A 22,428-nucleotide genomic window follows, 5' to 3' on the forward strand; every position below is an offset into this window, starting at 1 on the left:
AAGAAGTCGTTTTAGATAGTGATATAGTCTCTAAAGCATAACTTTGACTTCTTATTTTTATAAAAATATTTATTGAAAAGTGATATATGTATATTTTTATGAAAGTGCATTTCAAGACAAATCTATTCATATGATTTTCACATTTCCAATCTTAACAACTTAAAAGTTATCCATCATTTATATTTTCAATGTTTGACCTAAACCTTTTCTAAAACGACTTCTTTTACCAACTTGGAGTAGGTGCAAACAGAAAACCACATTCACGGTGGAATCGTGAAAACCTCCATAGAAAAACATACCTGGGAGCTTAAAAAAAAACTGAAATGATGCACATTTTAGGTCTTGTTTGGCAACCTCCCAGAGCTGATTCTTTGTTGAATCCAGTAGAAGCTCTGCAAAACAGTTTTTTAGAGAGAAGTGAAGTGATTCTCTGAAGTGAACTGAGAAGCTAGGAGCTGAAAAAAATATTGTGGGTTTGAGAGTTTATGTTAAAGAATCAAAGAGAACCACTTTCAGCCACAGAATCGCTTCTCTCAAAGAATAAGTAGAACCAGATGGAGCTCTACCGAATGGACCCTTGTACAGATAAACAGAGATGAGCATGTATAACAACATCTAGGACCTCCATTCCTGGCATGATTGCATGGATCCGTGAATGTGAGGGTTAAGCTCAGATGCAGGGACAATCTAATGGTTAAATTGGAGGACTCAAAAAGTAGAAGCCTTTAAGCTTTAAGTGCGACTCCTGATTTAGAGGTCATTGTTGGACTTGCTCTTACTTATTAATCATCCACATTGCTGCACTTGTTCTTACTCCCTCCATCCCACAAAAAAAATTGTTCCGAAGCTTTTGAGCTTTTTCACAAATGAATTCGTTTTCCGTGGTCCACGGTGAAATGGGGCGAGTTTGCCCCCGCGCAGCCTCTTTGTTTCGGCAGTAATTAATGCGCCTCTTCGTTTCCTGTATGGCCCTGTTAGTTTTTTTTATAATATGATATGTACTTTTTGACTTGTCTTTTCAGCTGGAACAGTATTTTTCTCTCGTAAGACTATCTCCAACAGGAGGAACCTAAAATAGAGACCCATATGATGGTTTAGGTCGTGTACAGTAAAAAGGTCGCACACCCAAAACTTTCAATCTCCAACAGCGCGACCTCGAAGCTTGCTTGGCCGGATCCAAGTCGCACCTCTCCCTCTCCTTCCCTGTACCGAGCCCCTGAGCTCCCTCTGTTCCTCGCAAGAACCCACCTCACCCTCATCGATCTCCCCCTCCATGGCGCAATAGCTCGAGGTGAGCGGCCCATGACTGTCGATGTTTTACCACCGATAGCCTGCCACGGGGGTACCCGAGGCAGTATGTTCGGGCTTCGGCGTATGCAGAACTCGATGGTGAACGCAAGAGACAGTCGATTTATCCTGGTTCGGACCCTCGATCGTTGATCGAGTAACAGCCCTACGTCCAGCCGGCGTTAGCCTCTACGTTGGATTGATTATGAAGTGTCGTACAATTGTTGTTCTCCTCTCCCAGGAGCCCTGCCCTCCTTTATATAGTCAGGAGGCCAGAGTCCTAGTTGGTTTACAATGAGATTTTCTAGTAGGATTACTGAATAGTACTACTACTAAGATTACATGGGAAGAATCCTAGTTGGACTAGATCTTCTCTCTCCCTTGCGGGGTATCCTGTGGGTCCCGCATCGACAAGCCCCCGAGCACTTCATGGTTGAGCTCTGAAAGTCTCGTTTTGCTCCTTCAAGTCTTGTTGAGTAGGAACAAATGTCATCCGAGTGCTTTCTGGAGTGAAACCTTGTAGCGCTTCTTGGGACCTTCGAGTGGTGAGTGCTTTTTTGAAGAAAAAGTACATCCATCTGGTTGTAGCCCCCGAGCCTCTTGCTATTTGGAACAAGGAGCTGGAGGATCTTGTCTTGAAGTTGCTCCGTTTGTTCGTTGAAGTTTTATCAAAAAGAACTCGAATATGGCTCGTTCCGGGTTCTTTTTGTCGTAATGTCTTGAAGTGGTCTGCGTTGAGGAAGTCTTTTGGTGATGTGCGCTTTTTCGAAGAAAAAGTGCACTCACTGAGTGTAGCCCTCGAGCCTCTTGCTATTTGGAACAAAAAGTTGGAGGGTCTTGAATCTTTATGTTGTTTGAAAATTTGTGTTCTGAAGTAGTCCCTGAGAGTTGGATTATGTCATCATCTGAGTAGTTTTGCGGCATCTTTCCGAAGCAGCCCTTTAGTCTTGGATTAAACCATCATCCGAGTAGTTTCGCAGCATGCAGCCTCCGAGCGTATATCCTTGTTGTTTTGTTCAGGAAGAACTCGGATGTGAGGTCTTGGCGTATTCTTTGATAGTCTGCTAGTCTGCTGTTGTCAGATGTAGTTGTATGGTGGTGGTTGAGTGTAAATACCTTTTGTTCACGGGTTGTACTGTGCTGGTATATTCTTTCGAATATGCCCGTCTTCGAGTACTGTTCCCTCTCGCCTGAGTCATCCATTATTGAGTCCTGTCTTTTCACTGTGTCCTTTGTTAGGCTTATTTTGTTGGTACTCCTAGTCCATATGCGCCACTCCTTTGATCTATAAATACTGTCCCGGAGTGCTTGTTTTCATCCATTGGACATTCTGTTGAAACCTTCGTGGTCATGAACATGGTAGTTTGTGAAGTAGAGCAGCCTCCAGGCATATTTTGTAGTTCCTGTGTGTCTTGTCGTAGCTGGAGGAAGTCTTGTCATAGGGATTAGAGGTAGGCTAATCCTGCGACATCATTGTGCCAGAATGTACGTGGCGGTAGTTGGAGGAAGTCTTGTGATGTGGGCTTCGTTCCTTCATCTAGCAGTTCTGGGTTGATCCTCGTCGCCTGTCCTGAGACTGTCCGATGCAGATCAACACCATATCCAGCATCACATCGGTCTTGGGTAGACAGATGCCCGCCGGCCTTCTCTGCTCCATGTTGTCTTGCTGTGCTACCGATTTCCGCCTTGGATGCACTGCGTCTGTCCTTTAAAGAAAACAGTGTAGCTGATGGCGGTTTGTCCTTCCGAGTAGCAATTTGGGACACGTAGTCGTTCTAGAGCCTAGCCGTGTCCGTGTTCCTCTTTGCTACTTTGCTTTTCGTGGTGCCGAGTTCATTGGGTCTTGTAAGATTTGTAATCTTCTATTTTTGAAGTCGCTTGTAATGGAACGAATCTTATCTTCTGAGTTGTCCTTTACTTTTCTGCTGTGATCCCTGTCATTCATGAGATTACCGAGTTCTTTCTTAAATGACCGGGTTCTTTTGTTCCTTGCGAGGTAGCCCTTTGTTTCTTCCTGTTTGACGGGTTGTTCTTGTAGTGATCTGATAACCCTGCCGTGGTGCTGGATGGATAAGTCTGAAATCTGCCCATTGGATTGTACCGTTGTGTGGATTTGTGCCCTCCGTCGTTTTAGCTGCGTCGGTAAATGGACCGTTGCGTTCTCACATGGTGTTTTAACGGGCCTGGTGGGCCGTTTCTAACGCTGTAAAATTTATTTATAGACCCTTCGTCCTCTTTTTCTTTACTGCCTTTCTTTTGCCTTCAAACCCTAGCTCTTAATCATCCGCCGTCACCATTGCCGCCGCCGTCCTTAGCGCCGCCATCTAGCTTCATCTTCCCCAGTACCTTTTTGCTTCCGCTAGTTCATGGGTAGGAAGAAAACCGCGAGCAAGTCCCAGGCGACCTTCGTGGACGAGGAGTCATCCCTTTCTTTGATCGAGAACCAAGAGTTCGTGGCAATGAGGGCTGCTCAGAAAGTTTGGCCGGCTCCAACAACAAGCGAAGATTAGCTACGCGAGCTCGTCAGCGACGGCTTGATCCAAAGCAAAGTCATCGCTGAATGGAGAGTTTCGGGCGAGCATCGGGTTCCTGCTCCAGGTCCTGGTGAGATTGTCCTCTTTGTTTCCTTTGTCCGCGCCGGACTTTGCCTTCCTGCTTCCTCCTTCCTTCATTAGTTTCTTGGTTATTTCGGGGTTAGTCTGAACCATCTAACCCCTAATGTCGTTCTCCATCTTTCCGTTTTCGTTCATCTTTGTGAAGCTTTCCTCGGAATCCCTCCTTCTCTATCTCTTTTTCGCTATTTCTTTCGTCTGAAACCTCAACCCCGCCGCGAAGAAACCAGCGTTCTTGGCGGTTGCGGGATTCAGTTTCGCCAGGGTCTTAAGATTAAGTTTTTTTACTATGACCTAGTCGATTCTGTAAAAGATTGGCGTGCCGACTGGTTTTACGCTGCCAATTTGATCCCTTCCCTTGTCGTCCACTCTGGATCTGGTCCTGTGGTGAATGACCGATGGGACAAGAAACTTGATTCACCTGCTGAGATTCAAGTGATCCAGCCACTCCTTGATAGGATTAGCATGCTGAAACAGCAGGGTTTAACCGATTTCGGCATTGTTTCGAGTTTTCTTCGTCGCCGAGTTCAGCCCTTGAAAGAGCGGGAGCACCTTGGCTTCGAGTATTCTGGGGCCGAGGATCCTTCACGCATGGTCCCAGCCCTTGAGCTGACCGATGAGGAGGTACTCGAGCGTCTCCAGAAGATGCTGAAAGGAGTGAGCGTTATTCCTCCTGCTGTCTCTGAGTTCTCTGTCAACAATCCGCCCCTAGCGGTGAGTTGTTTATCTTTTTGTTTGGATACTTTATGTACTCTTGCTGCATCCATTTTTGCTTAGCTTTTCCTTGTCTTGCTATTTTATCCTTTTTCGTAGGAGCTTGGGCGAAACTTTGTTGACTCGATCCCTCTTGATGTTCTCCCTGCCGTGGCGGAGACTGGGGATAAACTTGCTGGAACTTCTGCAACTAGTAAGTCCCCACCCTCCACAGCGCTTCCTGGAGTTTCTTCCAGATTTGTTGATGTATATGAAGAATATGTTCCTCGTCTAGTCCCTCGCGGTCCTCGTAGTGTCCCGATGAGGGGGCGAACGGATGGGTCTTCATCTGGCCTGCCTGTCTCCAAGAAGCCTCGCAAACCAAGTACTCTCTTAGGTACTCCAGTTGTTGCTAGCATGCTCTTAGGTGAGCACATTTAATACTCTTTGTTCCTTTGTTTTCCTGTTTCTCTCTTGAACCGAGTACTTTTTTATTCTTTTTTCAGCGGGTGCTCTGGTTTCCTTGGCTGAGGGAGAGGAGGATGACGAAGTACCCCTCATCATGCGGCGGTGAGTTGTTTTTATATTCCTGTTGCATTGAATTTCTCTTCTTTGTCTTGACTTTTAGTCTTGAACTTTTTTAAAGTAACCGGACGTCGGGTATGAGTTCTTCTAAGGCTCCCGTGCCGACTTCTTCTGAAGCTCTGGTGTTGAGTTCTTTGGTAGCCTTGGCACCGAGCTCTATCGTCCCTCTAGTGTAGAGTTCTTCTATGGCTCCAGCCCTGGCTTCTTCCGTGGCTCCGTTATCCGCTATCCCGCTCCCGTCGTCGGGTGACGGTGACGTTTTCGCCGTCGTAGTCCCCCCCGCGAGGCCTTCTTTTGGCTTCGCGAGGAAGAAAGTGGTTGGGTGAGTAGATTCTGGCTTCATCTTTTTGCTTCTATCTTCCTTCTTCTGGTTCTCATCGGTGCTTTCTTTTATCAATTTTCAGTGTTTTGTCTTCTCTCATTTCTTCATCGACTTCTTCTCAGCCTTCCACCGTGCCCTCGAGTTCCGAGCCTCAGGACTCGCAACATACTGTTGGTGAAGTTGCTGCGGGGGCTTCGAAGCTACCTAGCGAAGTTGCGGACTTGGCCGGCCTGGAGGTGACTGTGGCCGTCGCGTCGGGTCCTTCTGAGGGATTGGCTTCGGCTTCCCTAGAAGTTGCTTTGGTCGCTCCTTCTTCGCCCTAGCCGGCCTCTCCTTCCCCTTCTGTTGCTTCTGGCGGTCCCTCTTTTACAGGTGACGTGGTGCAACAGTTCGATGCCACCCATCGGCTATCGGAGCTGACCGCAGCCTGGGGGAGCTTGTCGTCCTCTACGACTTCTTTCGGGGAGAAGCTTCACGTAAGTTTTTTTGAGATTCTTTCTTAGGCCATTTGTTTTGCCTTCGTCCTTACGCCTTATTTTTCTCTTTCTTTAATTGTTTAGACTTTCTCTCATGACCATACTGGCTTCTTCTTTTCGTCTGAAACCGAGAAGTTGTCCTCCGAGGTAAGCTCTCTGAAGACTGACCTTGACCTCCTCCAGGCCGAGTTGGAGACTGAGCGTAAGTCGCATCAAAAAGAGGAAAAAGCTCTCCGTTCCCGGGTGGTAGAGGCAGAGAAACAGAGAGATACTGCTGCCCAAGAGTTGGAGAAATAGAAAGATGCTGCTATCTGGGAGGCTTCAAAGAACTCGGAGGCCATGAAGAGCTTGGAAGCCGTGAAGAAAGAATGTAAAGGTATTCCGGGTTCTTTTGTTTCTTTCAGTATTCAAACCTTTCCCTTCTGCTGACTTGTTGTTTGGTGTTTTGTCCAGCTCTCCGAGTTGAAGGAAAAAAGCTCTCGGAGGGCATTGATGAAATGAAGACTCTTGTTCGTACCAGCCATAACAAGGCTGAGGAGGTAACTACTCATGCTGAAGAAGAACTTGCATTTGCTAAGTTGATCAGGCGTGGAGCTGATAAAGATCTTGTGCAGGCCCAAAAAACTATTGAAGACTTGTCTGGGAAGCTGGCGACGGCTACTGAAAATTGGAACGTTTTGTGGAAATCCTTTCGTTCAGTAGCTGATGTTCTCCGGACTCCAGCGGATGACGGGCAATCTTGGGCTCAGTTCATTCCTCAGATTCCGACTCGTTTCTAAGAGTTCGCGAAGAAGTGCGCTCAAGTATGTACCAAGAATGTGCTGGCCTAGGTCCGGGTCCTTGCTCCAGAGGCGCCTCTGTCCAAGATAGTGGAGGAAGCTGATAGTCAAGAATACCTTGATGCCGTTGAGAGGATGGAGCCTGAGGTCGAAGATTTAGCCAGTAGGGTTGTAGACAGTCTTAATATTGATATTTCCCTTCCTGATGACAATGCCTGATCCAATTGACCAGCCTCTTGTAATATTATATTCCTCTTCAAATGAAGATTCTTTATTTTCATTGATGTATTCTTTGCTCGGGTGTGGTCGGAGTTACTTGACTTGCTGAGTACTTTGTCCCATTTTTGTCTCTGCTCTGTAAACAACTCTGTGCGTTATCCTGACGAAATCCCTCGATTTGTCGAGTACTTTTCTTTTCTTCCTCGTTTGTGACCCATCGAGTGCTTTGTCCGTGCTATGACTTGTTAGATGTAGATCTTTGTGTTGATAACCTTTTGTCTGCGCTATGTAAAACGACTCGGCATGGAATGTTGCTTTGACAAACTTCGGCATCTGAGTGCTTTTTTGAGTGGCGCTTGTGCTTTTCTGAGGAAAAAGTATTCCTATCTGGATGTAGCCCCCGAGCCTCTTGCTTTTCGGAACGAAGAGCTGGAGGGTCTTTTGAAGCTCAATTTCGGTCGACTAGTTTTAGGTGTTAGCTTTTAGCTACCCTCATCGGCAGGCTCAAGCGTGTTTTCAGCTATTTTGCTCTCGGCCGGGATGCTCAGGCATGTTTTCAGCCATTTTGCTTTTTGTTTAGGGTGTTAGCTTTTAGCTACCCTCATCGGCGGGCTCAAGTGTCTTTTCAGCTATTTTGCTCTCGGCCGGGATGCTCAGGCATGTTTTCAGCCATTTTGCTTTTTGTTTCGGGTGTTAGCTTTTAGCTACCCTCATCAGCGGGCTCAAGCGTCTTTTCAGCTATTTTGCTCTCGGCCGGGATGCTCAGGCATGTTTTCAGCCATTTTGCTTTTTGTTTCGGGTGTTAGCTTTTAGCTACCCTCATCAGCGGGCTCAAGCGTCTTTTCAGCTATTTTGCTCTCGGCCGGGATGCTCAGGCATGTTTTCAGCCATTTTGCTTTTTGTTTCGTGAAAACAACTTGTTGAAAGTCATGACAAGACATGCTGTGGTTGAATATCATCTTTATTGATCATGAATATAAACTAATACATATGTTGTCGAAGAATATTGTCCTTCGTCGATTGTGAACGTTGGTCCCTTGTGGCTTGCATATCTGTTTTTTCTTGAGTTGTTTTTACGCGTAGAATCTTCTTAGCTGGCTGATGTGCCATGTATTGCTGACTTCTCTTCCATCTTCGGTTATTAACTTGTATGTGCCTGGTCCGGTGACTTTTGTGACAATGAACGGACCTTCCCATGGACTGAGTAGCTTATGTCGTCCGTCAGTCTTTTGTATCCTTCTTAGCACTAAGTCTCCGACTTGTAATGATCGAGGATGGGTACTCTTGTTGTAGTGTCGTCTTAAACCTTGTAGGTATCTGGCTGATTGGAGGGTAGCGTTTACTCTGACTTCTTCTGAGCTGTCGAGTTCTAATCTTCTTGTGTGTTCTGCTTCTCCTTCATCGTATTGTTCTATCTTTGGTGATGTCCAGATCAAGTCGGCAGGCAGTACGGCCTCTGACCCGTAAACTAGGAAGAAGGGTGAGTAGCCCGTTGCTCTGCTTATTTGAGTTCGTAGCCCCCATACTACTTTCGGTAATTCTTCAATCCATTTGGACCCATAGTCCACTAGTTCTTCGTATAACCTTGGTTTTAATCCGGCTAGTATGAGTCCATTAGCCCTTTCTACTTGTCCGTTGGCTTCTGGATGTGCAATAGACGCATAGTCTATACTGAAACCACAGTCTTGTGCCCAGCTTTTGAATTCTGTAGCTATGAAGGGGGAGCCTAGATCTATGATGATTCGATTGGGCATGCCGAAGCGGTGCATAATGTCTTGGATGAACTCGACTGCTTTGGTTGCGCTGTATTTCGCGAGTGGTTTGTATTCAATCCACTTGGTGAACTTGTCGATTGCTACAAAGATGTACTCGAAGCTGCCTTTTGCTTTCTTCAGGGGTCCTACTTGATCCAGCCCCCAGTAGGAAAAAGGCCAAGCGGGTGGGATGCAGATAAGATTGTGAGCTGGTACATGGGCTTGTCTTGCAAACATTTGGCAACCTTTGCATTTTCTGACAAGTTCTTCTGCGTCTTTCAAAGCGGTTGGCCAGTAGAATCCGGTGCGAAATGCTTTGCCAACCAGTGTCCTTGAAGCGGCATGATTTCCATAGCAACCTAAGTGTATTTCGTCTAGGATCTCTTTGCCTTCTTCAAATGAGACACATTTTAGGAGTACTCCTGATGATGCTGCTCTTTTGTAAAGTCTATCTCCTACTAGAACGTAGTTTTTGCTTCTGTGAACAACTTGGGTGGCTTCTGCTTTATCTGCTGGCAATTTATTTTCTTTGATATAGTCGATGAAAACTTGGCTCCATGAAGTGTTGATTACCAAGATCTGAACGCCTTTAGCCTGAATTTCATGGGTTGTTTCACCGGGTTGTTTGATAGAGGGAACTGATAGCTCTTCTATGAATACACCAGGTGGAACCTTCGCTCTGTCTGATCCAAGCTTGGCAAGGACATCTGCTGCAATGTTGGAATCGCGCAGGACGTGTAAAATTTCTAATCCTTGGAAATGTTTTTCAAGTTTCCATATTTCAGCACAGTAAGCACCCATGTTTTCTTTTGTGCAATCCCAATCTTTGATTACTTGGTTGATGACTACTGCTGAATCGCCGTATACGAGTGATCTCTTTATTCCAAGGGTAATTGCCACTCGTAGCCCGTGGATGAGGGCTTCATATTCTGCTTCGTTATTTGTAGCTTGCCATAATATCTGAAGGACGTACTTGAGTTGTTTTCCTTCTGGAGAAATGAGGAGAATGCCTGCACCGGCTCCGCCTAGTTTGAGTGACCCATCAAAGTACATCTTCCAGTGGTCAAGGATTGTATCTGATAAAGGCTGTTGAATCTCTGTCCACTCGACCACAAAATCGGCAAGGGCTTGAGATTTGATTGCTTTCCGCGGGGTGAAATCGATGTTAAGAGCTCCGAGTTCAACTGCCCACTTTGATATGCGTCCCATCGCATCTCTGTTGTGTAAGATGTCTCCGAGCGGGAAGTCTGTCACCACGGTAATCTTGTGGCTTTCGAAATAGTGGCGAAGCTTGCGTGAGGTGATAAGTAGAGCGTAGAGTAGTTTTTGTACATGCGGGTACCGGATTTTTGATTCAGATAATACTTCGCTGATGTAGTATACGGGTCGTTGTACTTTATACATGCGTCCTTCTTCTTCTCTTTCTATGACTATTGTCGTGCTGATCACAGCAGTAGTCGCCGCAATGTATAGCATCATATCTTCGTCTTTTCTTGGGGGTGTGAGAATTGGTGAGGATGTGAGGTATTCCGTAAGTTTCTTGAAAGCTTCGTCGGCCTCTTTTGTCCACTCAAACTTATCTGTCTTCTTTAGTAGTTTAAAGAAAGGTAACCCCTTTTCGTCAAGTCTTGATATGAAACGGTTGAGGGCCGCCATGCATCCTGTTAGTTTCTACACATCTTTGATACTTCTAGGTGGGCCCATCTCTGTTATAGCTCGAATTTGCTTGGTGCTGGCTTCAATCCCACGCTGACTGACCAAAAATCCGAGTAGTTGTCCTAAGGGAACTCCGAATACACATTTATTTGGGTTCAACTTCCATCTCCATCTCTTCAAGTTTTCGAAGGTTTGCTTTAAATCTTCAATCAGAGTGTCTGGGTTCTTTGTTTTCACCACTACATCATCCACGTATGCCTCCACATTTTCACCGATTTGATCCCCAAGGCAAGTTTGGATAGCTCTTTGGTATGTGGCGCCAGTGTTCTTTAGTCCAAACGACATGGTCTTGTAACAGTAAGCACCGAACGGAGTAATGAAAGACGTCTTGCTCTGGTCTTGTTCTTTTAATGCGATCTGGTGATACCCTGAATAGCAATCGAGAAAGGATAATAGTGCAGACCCTGCTGTTGAGTCGACTATCTGGTCAATGCGTGGTAGCCCGAACGGATCTTTTGGGCAATGTTTATTGAGATCTGTGTAGTCGACGCACATGCGCCACTCGTCCGTGTTCTTCTTCTGCACAAGGACCGGGTTAGCTAGCCAATCTGGATGAAGGATTTCTCTGATGAATCCGGCTACCATCAGTTTTGTGATTTCCTTTTTAATCACTGCCTTTTTGTCGGGTGAGAATCGTCGTAGCCGTTGCTTTACAGGCTTGGAGCTTTCATTAACATCAATTCTGTGCTCAGCCAACTCTCTTGGGACACCTGGCATGTCGGCCAGCTTCCAAGCGAAGATATCTTTGTTGTCCCGAAGAAAGTTGGTGAGCGCGAGTTCCTATTTTGCCGAGAGGTGAGCACTGATGGTTGCTGTCTTGGAGGTATCGCCAGTGTCCAAGTCGATTTGCTTGACGTCGGCTTCTTTTGGTGGTGTGATGATGCTGGGCTTTTTAGCCGGTATTTCTAATTCTTCTTGGCTCATCTCTGCAGCAATTGTGGCTATTTCTTTTCTTCCATTGTCGGCTTGTGCTTTGGCTGCAATTTGGATTGCCTGAACGTCGCAGTCAAAAACACGCTTCAAATCACTTCGAAGAGAAAGGATACCGTTGGGTCCTGGCATCTTAAGCAATAAGTACGGATAATGTGGTATTGCCATGAATTTTGCCAGTGCTGGGCGTCCGAGGATTGCATGATATGACGAATCGAAGTCTGCGATCTCAAATTTAATAAACTCTGTTCGGTAGTTCGAAGGAGTTCCAAAAGTAACAGGTAAAGTAATTTGTTCAAGTGGCATGGCTGCTTTGTCGGGTACTATTCCATAAAAAGGTGTGCTTGTTGGTGTGATCATCCCGGCGAGTTGTAGTCCCATCTTCCTTAGTATTTCTGAAAAGATGATGTTGAGTCCAGCTCCCCCGTCGATTAGTACTTTGGTGACAGTCATACCAGCAATAGTTGGGTCTAGAACTAGTGGGTAATGGCCTGCGTTCCCTACGCTAGTCCATTGGTCTTCTCTTGAAAATTGGATTGGATATTGTGACCAATTGAGATATCTTGGTGTAGCCGGTTCTGCTGTTATGATAGTCCGTAGTGCTAGTTTTTCTTGATGTTTGCTTTTGCAATCTGGAGCCCCTGAGAAGATCACTGCTACCGTTCCCCTGGGTTTTTGAAATCCTTTGTCCTCGTGGTTGTCTTCATCTTTTTTCTAATTGTCCTCTTTGGTGTTCTCCTTACTATCTTTTCTTGTGTATCGATCATTGAAAGTGTAGCAATTTCCGATGGTGTGCCTCCCATTAGGGTGCAATGGGCAACGTATGTTTTCAATGTCATCATATCTTCTGGGTTTGGAAAACTTCTTTGATTTGTCGGCCATTGCCACGGTATTGTCTGGTCTACGTTTTCTTTCTTGACGTCTACTATTTTGATGATTTTGCTTGTCCGGGTTGTCCTGGTTGCTTCTATCCGGGAACCTCTCTCGTGTTTTTTCTTCTGCAGTAATCATCTTTTCTACTGTTCGTCTAAACTCTTCATTGTTTCTTGGATTTTCTTTGCAGAAGTCTTGAAATTGCCACCTAGCCATGATTCCGTGAGAGAAAGCTTCAATTACTTCTCGTTCGGTGATGTCATGCACTTGAGCCCGCAGTTCGCCGAATCATCGATAGTAATTTCTGAGACTTTCGCCTCCCTTTTGCTTGAGTCCTTTTAGTTCTGCATGAGTGATCGGGTGTGTGATGATACCCGCGAAATTTTCACAGAAAGTTCTTTGCAAGTCCTCCCAATTTCTGATCGACCCTGGGTTCAATTTATCGAACCATTGGAGGGGCATAGTTTCTAGTGCCATGGGAAAGAACAGGGTCTTGATATCGTCGTCTCCTCCGGCTAGTTCAATTGATTGTGAATATATTCTGAGCCATTGCCTTGGTTCAGTTTTGCCATCGTACTTGGAGTGGTTAGATGGTTTGAACTTGTGAGGTAATCGCACCGACGCAAGTCTGTTCGCAAAATAGGGGAATCTGTCGTGTGTTCCGGCTTCTTTGAATTCGGATTCGGCACCTCCTTCTGGCCAACTGTTGTTTTGATGGGAATAAGTCTACGAGGCTGTCTGGGTAGGCACCCTACTCCTGGTCTTCCTTGGTTGTTCAAATTGGTGGCCTTGATTATGTTCCTTCCTACTTTCTCCGTTATGGCTTCCACCTGGCCCAAGTCTTTCGAAAGCGGACTTCCTTTAATTTTGGTCTTCTTGCCTGTGGGTTGTTGATCTGGCGGGTAGTCTTGATTGGGCTCTCTCTTCATGCGTTCTCGGGATCATCAACCGGAACAAGTCTTGGAGCTGTTCATACTTCTCACCGGGATGTGAAGTTGCCCTGAGTTCTTCTAATGCTTCTTGAATCTTATCGTAAGGCGTATTCGCCGTGCGTCTTCCTTTGACTTCTCGTTGTGATTTTCTTCTGTCGTATTCAGCCAACTCTGACTCATATATGATCCAGGCTTCCCTGTGCTGCCTAGCACGGTGTTGGCGCCCTTGCTTCAACTTGTTTTTCCTTTCTCTAGCTTGTTTCTGACTCTTGGTTTCTCCATCGTAGCCCTGGGCAAAGGGTGATATGTTGGATTCTGATTTATCTGATGACCTGACATCGGGTGCTTCTAGGGGATTTAATGGTGACCGAGGACGTCGAACCATGAGTACTTCCCGTGCGTGAGCCGTTCTGTTATTGGTGTTAGTTTTCATACTATCGGAGTTGCTGATGACTTCAGTAGATGCCTCGATGTCGCAGATCGAGTCTCCTTCTTGGTAAGGTAGAATAGCTGTTGTTGTTGTGCCGACTAGTTGGGTTCCGCTATCTTCAGGAACGGAACCTGGCCAGTGGATGATACAGTCTTGCGATGTTATCGTTAGCATGAGACCCTCCTGTGCTCCTGTCAGTGGTATCCCAAGCATTGGATTGAAAGACCTTTCGAATTGTCCCTAATAGGATTTTGCCATGTTGTCGAGCCCAAATGGAAAAGAACTCGACTTCTTGAAAGAACTCTGAGAGTAATCCGAGTTGTTTTGGGTTGTGCTCTGGAATCCTGCCAAAAAAGAACTCGGTTTCTTGAAAGCACTCGAATAAGACTTCACCTTGGACACGGAACTTGAATTCGAGTCGGATGCGCGTAGCCGTGAAATCTTATTCGAATCGGATATTATGAGCTGCGCAAATCTTCTGGTGAGTTGATCCGTCGTAGTTGTCGAAATAGGAAATTCTTCATGATGATCCGGATCTTTGAGGAGATGGCTTTGAAGCTTGCTGTAGTTGTCCACCTCGCAGATCCATGAGCCGAAGATGAAAGTTGATTCCATCGGGAAGATCATGTTATCGAGGTCCATCGAGCTCTCGGATGCAAAGTCGCCGAAAGCCCCTACCTGGCGCGCCAACTGTCGATGTTTTACCACCGATAGCCTGCCACGGGGGTACCCGAGGTAGTATGTTCGGGCTTCGGCGTATGCAGAACTCGATGGTGAACGCAAGAGACAGTCGATTTATCCTGGTTCGGACCCTCGATCGTTGATCGAGTAACAGCCCTACGTCCAGCCGGCGTTAGCCTCTGCGTTGGATTGATTATGAAGTGTCGTACAATTGTTGTTCTCCTCTCCCAGGAGCCCTGCCCTCCTTTATATAGTCAGGAGGCCAGAGTCCTAGTCGGTTTACAATGAGATTTTCTAGTAGGATTACTGAATAGTACTACTACTAAGATTACATAGGAAGAATCCTAGTTGGACTAGATCTTCTCTCTCCCTTGCGGGGTATCCTGTGGGTCCCGCATTGACAATGACCTTCCCCTCGCCCTCCTCTCTCTCCCCATGCTCTCGGTTCCGGAAATGGAGGCCGGAGTCGCCGTCGGGCGAAGCTCCGACAGGCAGCCATGGCGGACGATGTCGGGAGTCCGACGTCCGTGCTCTCTGCCAGTCCATGTCCTTTTCTCTCTCCTTGTTATCTCCGGCGGCGGGGGAGCGGGTCCAGGTCCGGCAAGGCAGCCAAGGCCGGCGGCTCCTCTCCCCACTGGCGGCGCGCATCCTCCTGCCCCACCTGCGGCGGCGGACATGGCGACGGTGCTGTAGCGCGCCTCCCTCATCTTGCGCCTGCGAGCGGGCAAGGCACCTGGCCATGGTGGCCCTCCCTAGATCCGGGGCGGCGGTGGGGGCGCAGCGCGGATCTGGGGCGGCGATGCGGAGCCCCCTCGATGCTGGCCACGGCGAGGCGGAGCTGTCGTGCGGCCGCCGTGTTGAGCCAGCTCCGGTCGTCCCCTTCCCTCGTGGTGGTGGGCCTGGCGGAGACGCAAAGAGACTGAGGGAGGACGCTTTTTTGCCTTTTTGCTTCGCCTCCGACCCAAAATGGGTGATGTGTTTGCCTAGTCGGTTGGAGGATGTTTCTTGCCGCTAAAGTACCGTTCGCGATGTATTTTTAGGAATTGGTCGCGTTATTGGAGACAGTCTAACAAATCAGCTGGGACAGTATTTTAACTTGTTTTTTCAGCAAAGCGAACGGAGCCTATGATCCTCCTGCCTCGGATCACGGCGTGCTTGCCACTCCAGCTGGAAACTTTTGTTGTATAAGTGATACCTGCAATCCTATTTAATAATCACTCATTTGTATCTTAAATCATGTCCAAAACAAAATTATTTCTGGATGGAGGGAGTATTGACCATTCACATTTCTTGTACAGATAGATAGAGAATGAGCATGCATAACAACATCCCAAGAGGAGGCGTAAAACATACGAGAAAGACCGATGGCGACGTCAGATCGAGATGATCTCAGATCGATCGATGTTGGTGTGACGGCGCAACAAAAACACCTCAACTGCCGCCCTTTTCTCCCCTCCCTCCTTCCATCGGTAGCCTTGCCTTGCTACTAGGTACGCCAAGGACCGATGTGATGCCTCATCCTATAAGTATGATTTTATAGGCTCCGACCAGCACTAACTTCCATCCATCCTGTAACCAATCGATCTCTTGCAATCATTCCAATTTGCAACCCATCATATACAAAGGACTTGCCTTGTGGCATGTATGATCACTGTGCTACGACCAAAAAAAATGAATGGTAATTATATACGCATATGTGTGTCTAGATATACAGAATGCAATGAAATATATATATATATATATATATATATATATATATATATATATATATATATATATATATATATATATATATATATATATATATATATATATATATATATATATTCTATTGCATTCTCTGTATATCTAGCTAGTCTATCAACATGCCTTTATTATATTTATATATAAACTAGGAGTAGATATTGAGCTAGCAGCTAGCTGTTGTAAAAATTTTGTACACAAGAATTAAGATAGGAGTGTATCTCTATGTATATTGTAGTATATATATATATGTACCACTATCATCCCATCCCAAATCAATTCTTCCTTTTTCTTTTATTGCCCTTCGTGTTCCTAACTAATCTTGTGAAGCTGCGTGCGTGAGGGTGGGCAAATTGGGAAGACAACCAACGACTGTCACGGTCCCATGGACTCAAGGTTGGTCTGCCTTCACTGTCTGTCCGACAACACATCATCAAGAGTCGCCGCTGGAGGAGGAGGTATTCGCCGCCGCGGCCGCCGCCTCTGTCCGGGCTCTGAACCCGATCCGGCAGATCTCGGCGGGGCTAGGCGCGTCCCACCGCTCCGCGAGGGCCTTGAACTTCTCCATCTGGTCGACGCACTCCCCGGCACCCATCTTTACCACGCTCCGCCAGGCCCGGGCGGCGTCATCTCCAGCGGCAGCGTCGAACATCGCCTCCCACCCATCCTCCCACGGGCCCGACGCGTCGCAGAGCTCGACGGTCCCGTTCCGGTACTCGGTCCAGCTCCACCCACGCTGCAGCCGCGCGACGCTGCGCTCGGCGCACGCGCCGACGCATGCGGGGCGGCAGGGCCGGCACTTGGCGCCGCTGAGCGGGCCGGCGCTGCCCACCGACGCGACGGGGACGCCGTACCCGGGGACCGGCGGGAACGCGTAGGAGCGGTCGCTGAGGACGCAGAACGGGAGGCGGCGCTCGCGTGCGGCCACGCCGGACACCTTCAGCTGCGCCGCGAACGCCGCCTCCGAGTTGAGCGCCGCGTAGCCCGCGGCGGCCAGGCGCGGGAGCATGGACAGCCGCGACAGCGCGGCGTCACTGGAGCGACGACCGCCGTAGCCTAGACGGTCGTTCAGGCCGCTGTAGCGGGAGCCCTCTGGGACGACGTAGTAGTCGGTGGAGGAGGGGAGGAGGAGGTCGGCGTCGTCGAGGCGGAGTGGCGCCGTCCAGAAGCCGTCGAGGCGGGTGCGGAGCACGGCGGCGTAGGTGAAGTTGCCTCGGGACTCGCGGTCGCGGATGAGGTCCAGGCACCCCTCCACCAGCCGGAAGTACTGCAGCAGGCCCTGTAACAATTGCAAATTTTAATTTGCAATGCAACGCATGCATCAGTAATCAGTTGATTAAGCTTAAAATAAGCTGAAACTAGAAGTTAAGCATGATGTCATATATATAGCATATAAAGTGGTGTTGGCTACTTGGTTTGGCTTGAACAGGACACAGAAGAGAAAATCGGACTAAATTTAGGTGGTGAGGGCATCTGTTCCTGTTCTATCATGGTGCCGGTACCCTTTCTTGCAAGGGTGCATGCAGAATTCGGTGGCCAGGTGCTTTTCATGTCTTTTCTTCAACACAACACACACAAAAGGTGATGATGAGATGATATGGACTTTGGAAAAGCAGCTGCTATTATTTCTTTTCTTTGTCTGCTTTCATTTCACGTGTATAGTAGTACTGCAAGAGCTTTAGAGCTAGCCGACCGGCCCGGAATAACTTGACAAGCGATTTAAATTTATTTGTTTAAGTAGGTTATTAAGTCGTCTGAGATGTACGATATGATGGGGGAAAAAATATCCCAAATATATCTTACATATACCTGTCTGTGTCTGGGGATGCAGGATTTTTCTTTAGAAAAAAGAAACATCCAATTGACTTAAAGAGAATCGCACGCGTGCAAAAAGCCGTGTGAATGTGTGATCATCGAAGAAAGAAATCGCATGCGTTACTCAGAGCGTGTTTAGTTCAAGGAAGTTGGAATTTTAGGCTATTATAGCATTTTCATTTTTATTTGGCAATTAATGTTCAAACATGGACTAATTAGGCTCAAAACGTTCGTCTCGCAATTTCCCACCAAACTGTGCAATTAGTTTTTTTTTCGTCTACATTTAATGCTCCATGCACGGGCCGCAAACATTCGATGTGATAGGTACGGTAGCACTTTTTGGGATTTTGGGGTGGAACTGAACACGCGCTTATTATATATAATCTGATCGTACTACTCACTCCGTTGCAAGTTACAAATCGCTTTGATTTTCCTTATTACATCCATTTTTGCTACTAAACATATGTTATATCTAAATACATAACAAATTTGATGTATCAAAAAAGGTCAAAACGACATATATATATATATATATATATATATATATATATATATATATATATATATATATATATATATATATATATATATATATATATATATATATATATATATAACTACTATCTTGTAGCTAGCTACAAAATAACTTATTCTATAGCCACTTTGAGTTACGATAATTACTATGTTAATTTACGAGATTATAGTAACTCCTTATTAAGTGGTTTACTATAACGTTATGGTAAATATTCTCATGTGTTATAGTAACCCAACTATCGTAAATATATATTGATATTATCGTAAATTAGTATATAAAATTATCGTAAATGGAGGTAACTACAGAATAACTTATTTTGTAGCTGGCTATAAAAATATATATATATATATATATATATATATATATATATATATATATATATAGAGAGAGAGAGAGAGAGAGAGAGAGAGAGAGAGCTCGGAACGGAGGGAGTACCACGTAGTCAGGAATTAATTCTTCAATCGGATGCATTGGGGCAAAGGTAAATAATTGGTACACACCGTTGACCAAGGGAAGGGCAGGGCCGGGGCATAATATTTGTCATAATATAAATAAGTATCGTTAGATTTGTTATAGAATTCATTTTTATAGTATATATATATATTCTTGAAGTCATGCGTGCTGGTAACATTTTGTATAAAATTCTCTAAACTTAAAATACCTTAACGTATCAAAACTCTAGAATTTATTGGAATGAGGAGGTAGTAGTAGTAGGAAAGGACACAACAGGGCACGACCACGAAGGATTATTGGTGACGACATTTTTAGGCGGGTATGGAATTTTGGATCGACGACGACCCAGCCAGCTAGCTAGCTGGTAGCAATAAAGCCCGTATGGATGGATCGATCGATCGATCACGGCAGGCATGACGCTGGCCAGCTTTTGATGATTAATTAAATTAAAGTCGTCGTCTAGCTAGATCTGGTGCGGTAGTAGTGGCAGCATCGAACAAGCAATTAAGTACGCCACATGCCACAAGTCGTCGGCCGGCCGTCGTCGTCGTCTTGTACCTTCTTTCCTCCGACGACGGACGGATGGCCGGTGATGCTCGCTGCTGCTGGTTTTCGTTTTCAGGTGACCTTAAACCACGGACGCATCACGCATGCATGGATAGACACGCTCCACGCTGCTCAAACAGTACAAGAGGGCTTCTCCGTTCCGTGGGCCAAGCAAGAGACGTGAAAGTGACCGCCTTGTGCCGGATTACTCTATATTAATTAATTGCACACGTAATTGACTGGATGAACGCATGGGTTGGCTGCTGTCACAGTCTAATTAATCTCTGTGCATTTGTCTACCAAACATAACGCGTGTTGATTATGGCCCGTTCGGATACTATGGTTCTGGAGGAATTTGGATGGTTTGGAGGAATTCTGGAGGAATTTGTGAGAGAAAAACACTGTTTCGGATGAAAAAAGAAGCGGATCAAATCGGGTTTAATAAGCCATACTTTTTCAGTCAATGAACAGTATTTCCATCGGCTATAGCGGAGTAGTTATTATGGTAATACGTTTTTATTTTTTTTATTATATATAAATATGCAAAGTAATTTCCTTTCGAGGGATAGATGGGTCACGCCCGATACCTAGCTGCTCTTGGTGGGCCCATGCATGCACGATTGTCATGAATACTAGCAGGTAACCCCGCGCTTTGCGCGGGTAATAGTGGGGAAAAAAGATTTGGACTGCGCTGATTAAAAAAAAAATTGTTACTGGTCCTTAATGGGTCAGGACTGTTCATAGTAACCCGTTACTGTTCATGGAAACCCGTTACTGTTCACAAACCTGTTACTGCTCATCGCGAAAACATCTCACGTTGACTGTGCTGGTAACAGTGATCTGTGAGAGCGACGGAAGTTGGGTGGTTGCACGCTCTTTATATATATGTATAGATGACACTACGTAGGCCCCGTTTGCTGGTCTGAAACTTGGCTGAAACTGACTAAAAACATTGTTTCGGTTGAATTATCGTGAGAGAAAAATACTATTCCGGCTGAAAAAAGAAGCCGAATATAAGGTAAGCTGAACAAGCTGATAGTCCTCTTCTTAATAAATTCGATCTAATTCGAAAAGAAAATTGACCAAGTCAAAATTTATTTCAACAGTTTATATTAAGGAAGAGTATATTACTGATTGCTACTCCTACGCACGTACGTAAACAGCATCGTATACGGAGTAAATCGGAATCTATCTATCTATGAGTGATGAGTATTTAAAAGGAAGTTGCATTGATTGATGGTTGGGATTCGGGAAACCGCATTTGCGGGGATGTTTATATCGAGTAATCGGTATCTATCTACAGGAAGTACCTACACGTCTACTACCAAGCTATTATTAGTTGAGTTTATTCATATCTCTGTTTTCGAAATTCTTACTGGCATAAATAAATAAATAAAAAAGTAACAACAAACTAAAAATGGTATAAACTTTCTAAAAAGGATTCGAGGGAGTAGTATCGCAGCACTAACAAATAGTAAATAAACGATCAAGAGCACGAAGTGATTTGATTTTTGATTTTTCTAACAAGACAACGAAAAAAGGAACCACGAAAAGCGTAACGATCTTATCTTATCTTTTTCCTGGCCAAGCAAAAGTTTATCAAAGTAGTAATTTAGAAGATGCTATGGTAGTCGAACAGGGGAACCTATAATAAGCTGAAAAGTAAAACTAATCTAATCTAATCTAACCTACTCAATGAGGATGATCGAGGTCGCAGAGGAGAGACAGCGCAGGAGGCATGGCATGCAAGCAACGCAAGGAACAAACAAGGAACCAATGCGATCCAAGTCGACGATCGAGCAAGAGGGAGATCCAGAGAGAGAGAGAATGCGACTGACCTGGATGCCGTTGGGCGAGTTGAGGTCGGTGAGCACCTGCGCGCGCGCCGGCGGAGTCGTCACGTCGAGGCGCTCCGGCCGGAACACTCGCACGGCGGCGACGCTGACGTTGTTGCTGCTGGTGCCTGTCGCGGGAACGGCGGCGCGCGCCAGGAGGGACAGCTTGTAGGCGTCGGCGTCCAGCGGGGCGTGCAGGAACACGTCGACGGCCGTCTGGTTGCTGCTGCTGTGGTGCCCCGGCGCCGCCGATGCGGGGACCGCGAACGCGCCGCCGGCCAGGACGTGGCGCGCGATGGAGGGCCCCGTGAGCTCGAACCGCCGCGCGCCGCCCACGAGGCAGACGGCGACCCGTGCGGTGGAGGCGGAGGTAGTGGTGGCGCTCCGACGGGGCGGCTGGTGGGGCGTCGTCACCACCGGCGGCTGCAGCGGCGTTGGGAGCGGGATGGCGGCGAGGCGGAGCGTGGAGGGGAAGGAGAGCACGGCGGCGAGGAAGAGCAGGAGCGGCGCCAGCACGGCTGCCAGGCGGCTGCGCGACCGGAGGTGGTCGTCCGGCGGGATCATCGCCGTCGTCGTCGTGACCACGCCGTGGGGTTTCATCTTCGTCGTCACGGCCGGTTCCGGCCGGCGGGCTGCTGCTGGCTAGTATGCGCTTGGCAGAAGAGGAGGAGGAGGCTACGTTGCTCGCTCGCTACTTGTGGCAGGACGGCGCTGGGAGGGACGAAGTTATCAAGGAGAAGGAAGGAAAGCGCCGCGGCGGGCGGCGACACGCCCCACCCAGCACGGCGTCGGGAGTCAGGAGTCGGGAGTCGGGAGGGGTACGGTGGTGGTGGGCAGGTGGTGCCGCCCGCGTTGCGATTGCGATCCCGCGGCCCCGCACGGCGGTTGCCAAGCAAGGCCATTGGTGAGACGGACTTGGTTTTGCGATGCGTTGGTGAGGGGACGACTTGGCGTGATCCAGCTTCCTCCTTTGCCAGTGGAACGGAATGGGCCGGCCACTTCTCATTGGAGGGCCGGGAATGGGCCACCTCTCAATGGTGTACGTACGTGCCCATGGAGTCCCCAGCAGCACATGCATGCTCTGCTTCTTCTTCCTTCTTAAACTTGAACAACATGCCTGCGTGTAATATAATAATTATAAAGAAAGAAAGTGCCATCATGTTCGTTTCGGAGCAAAATTAAAAGATGGACGACGGGCTAGCCGAGGCTGTT

General features: G+C 46.9%; 1 protein-coding gene across 1 annotated transcript; it reads right to left on the reverse strand.

Moving 5' to 3' along the window:
- Positions 1-16,155: 16,155 nt before the first annotated feature.
- LOC136466537 (uncharacterized) lies at positions 16,156-22,198 on the reverse strand. The gene is made up of 2 exons (XM_066464976.1): positions 21,220-22,198; positions 16,156-17,311 (listed from the first exon to the last, which is right to left on the reverse strand). Exons 1-2 carry the CDS (start codon positions 21,814-21,816, stop codon positions 16,466-16,468), a joined length of 1,443 nt encoding a protein of 480 aa, XP_066321073.1. The 5' UTR covers positions 21,817-22,198; the 3' UTR covers positions 16,156-16,465.
- Positions 22,199-22,428: the final 230 nt, after the last annotated feature.

The sequence above is a fragment of the Miscanthus floridulus genome, chromosome 7, assembly GCF_019320115.1.
Source record: "Miscanthus floridulus cultivar M001 chromosome 7, ASM1932011v1, whole genome shotgun sequence".
Classification (NCBI taxonomy): domain Eukaryota; kingdom Viridiplantae; phylum Streptophyta; class Magnoliopsida; order Poales; family Poaceae; genus Miscanthus; species Miscanthus floridulus.

Excerpts from the sequence above, each read along its gene's own strand:
- LOC136466537 (XM_066464976.1), bottom strand. The coding sequence starts at position 21,816 with ATGAAACCCCACGGCGTGGTCACGACGACGACGGCGATGATCCCGCCG. Across the intron at positions 17,312-21,219 it reads ACTCGCCCAACGGCATCCAG|GGCCTGCTGCAGTACTTCCG; the intron begins GTCAGTCGCATT and ends CAATTGTTACAG.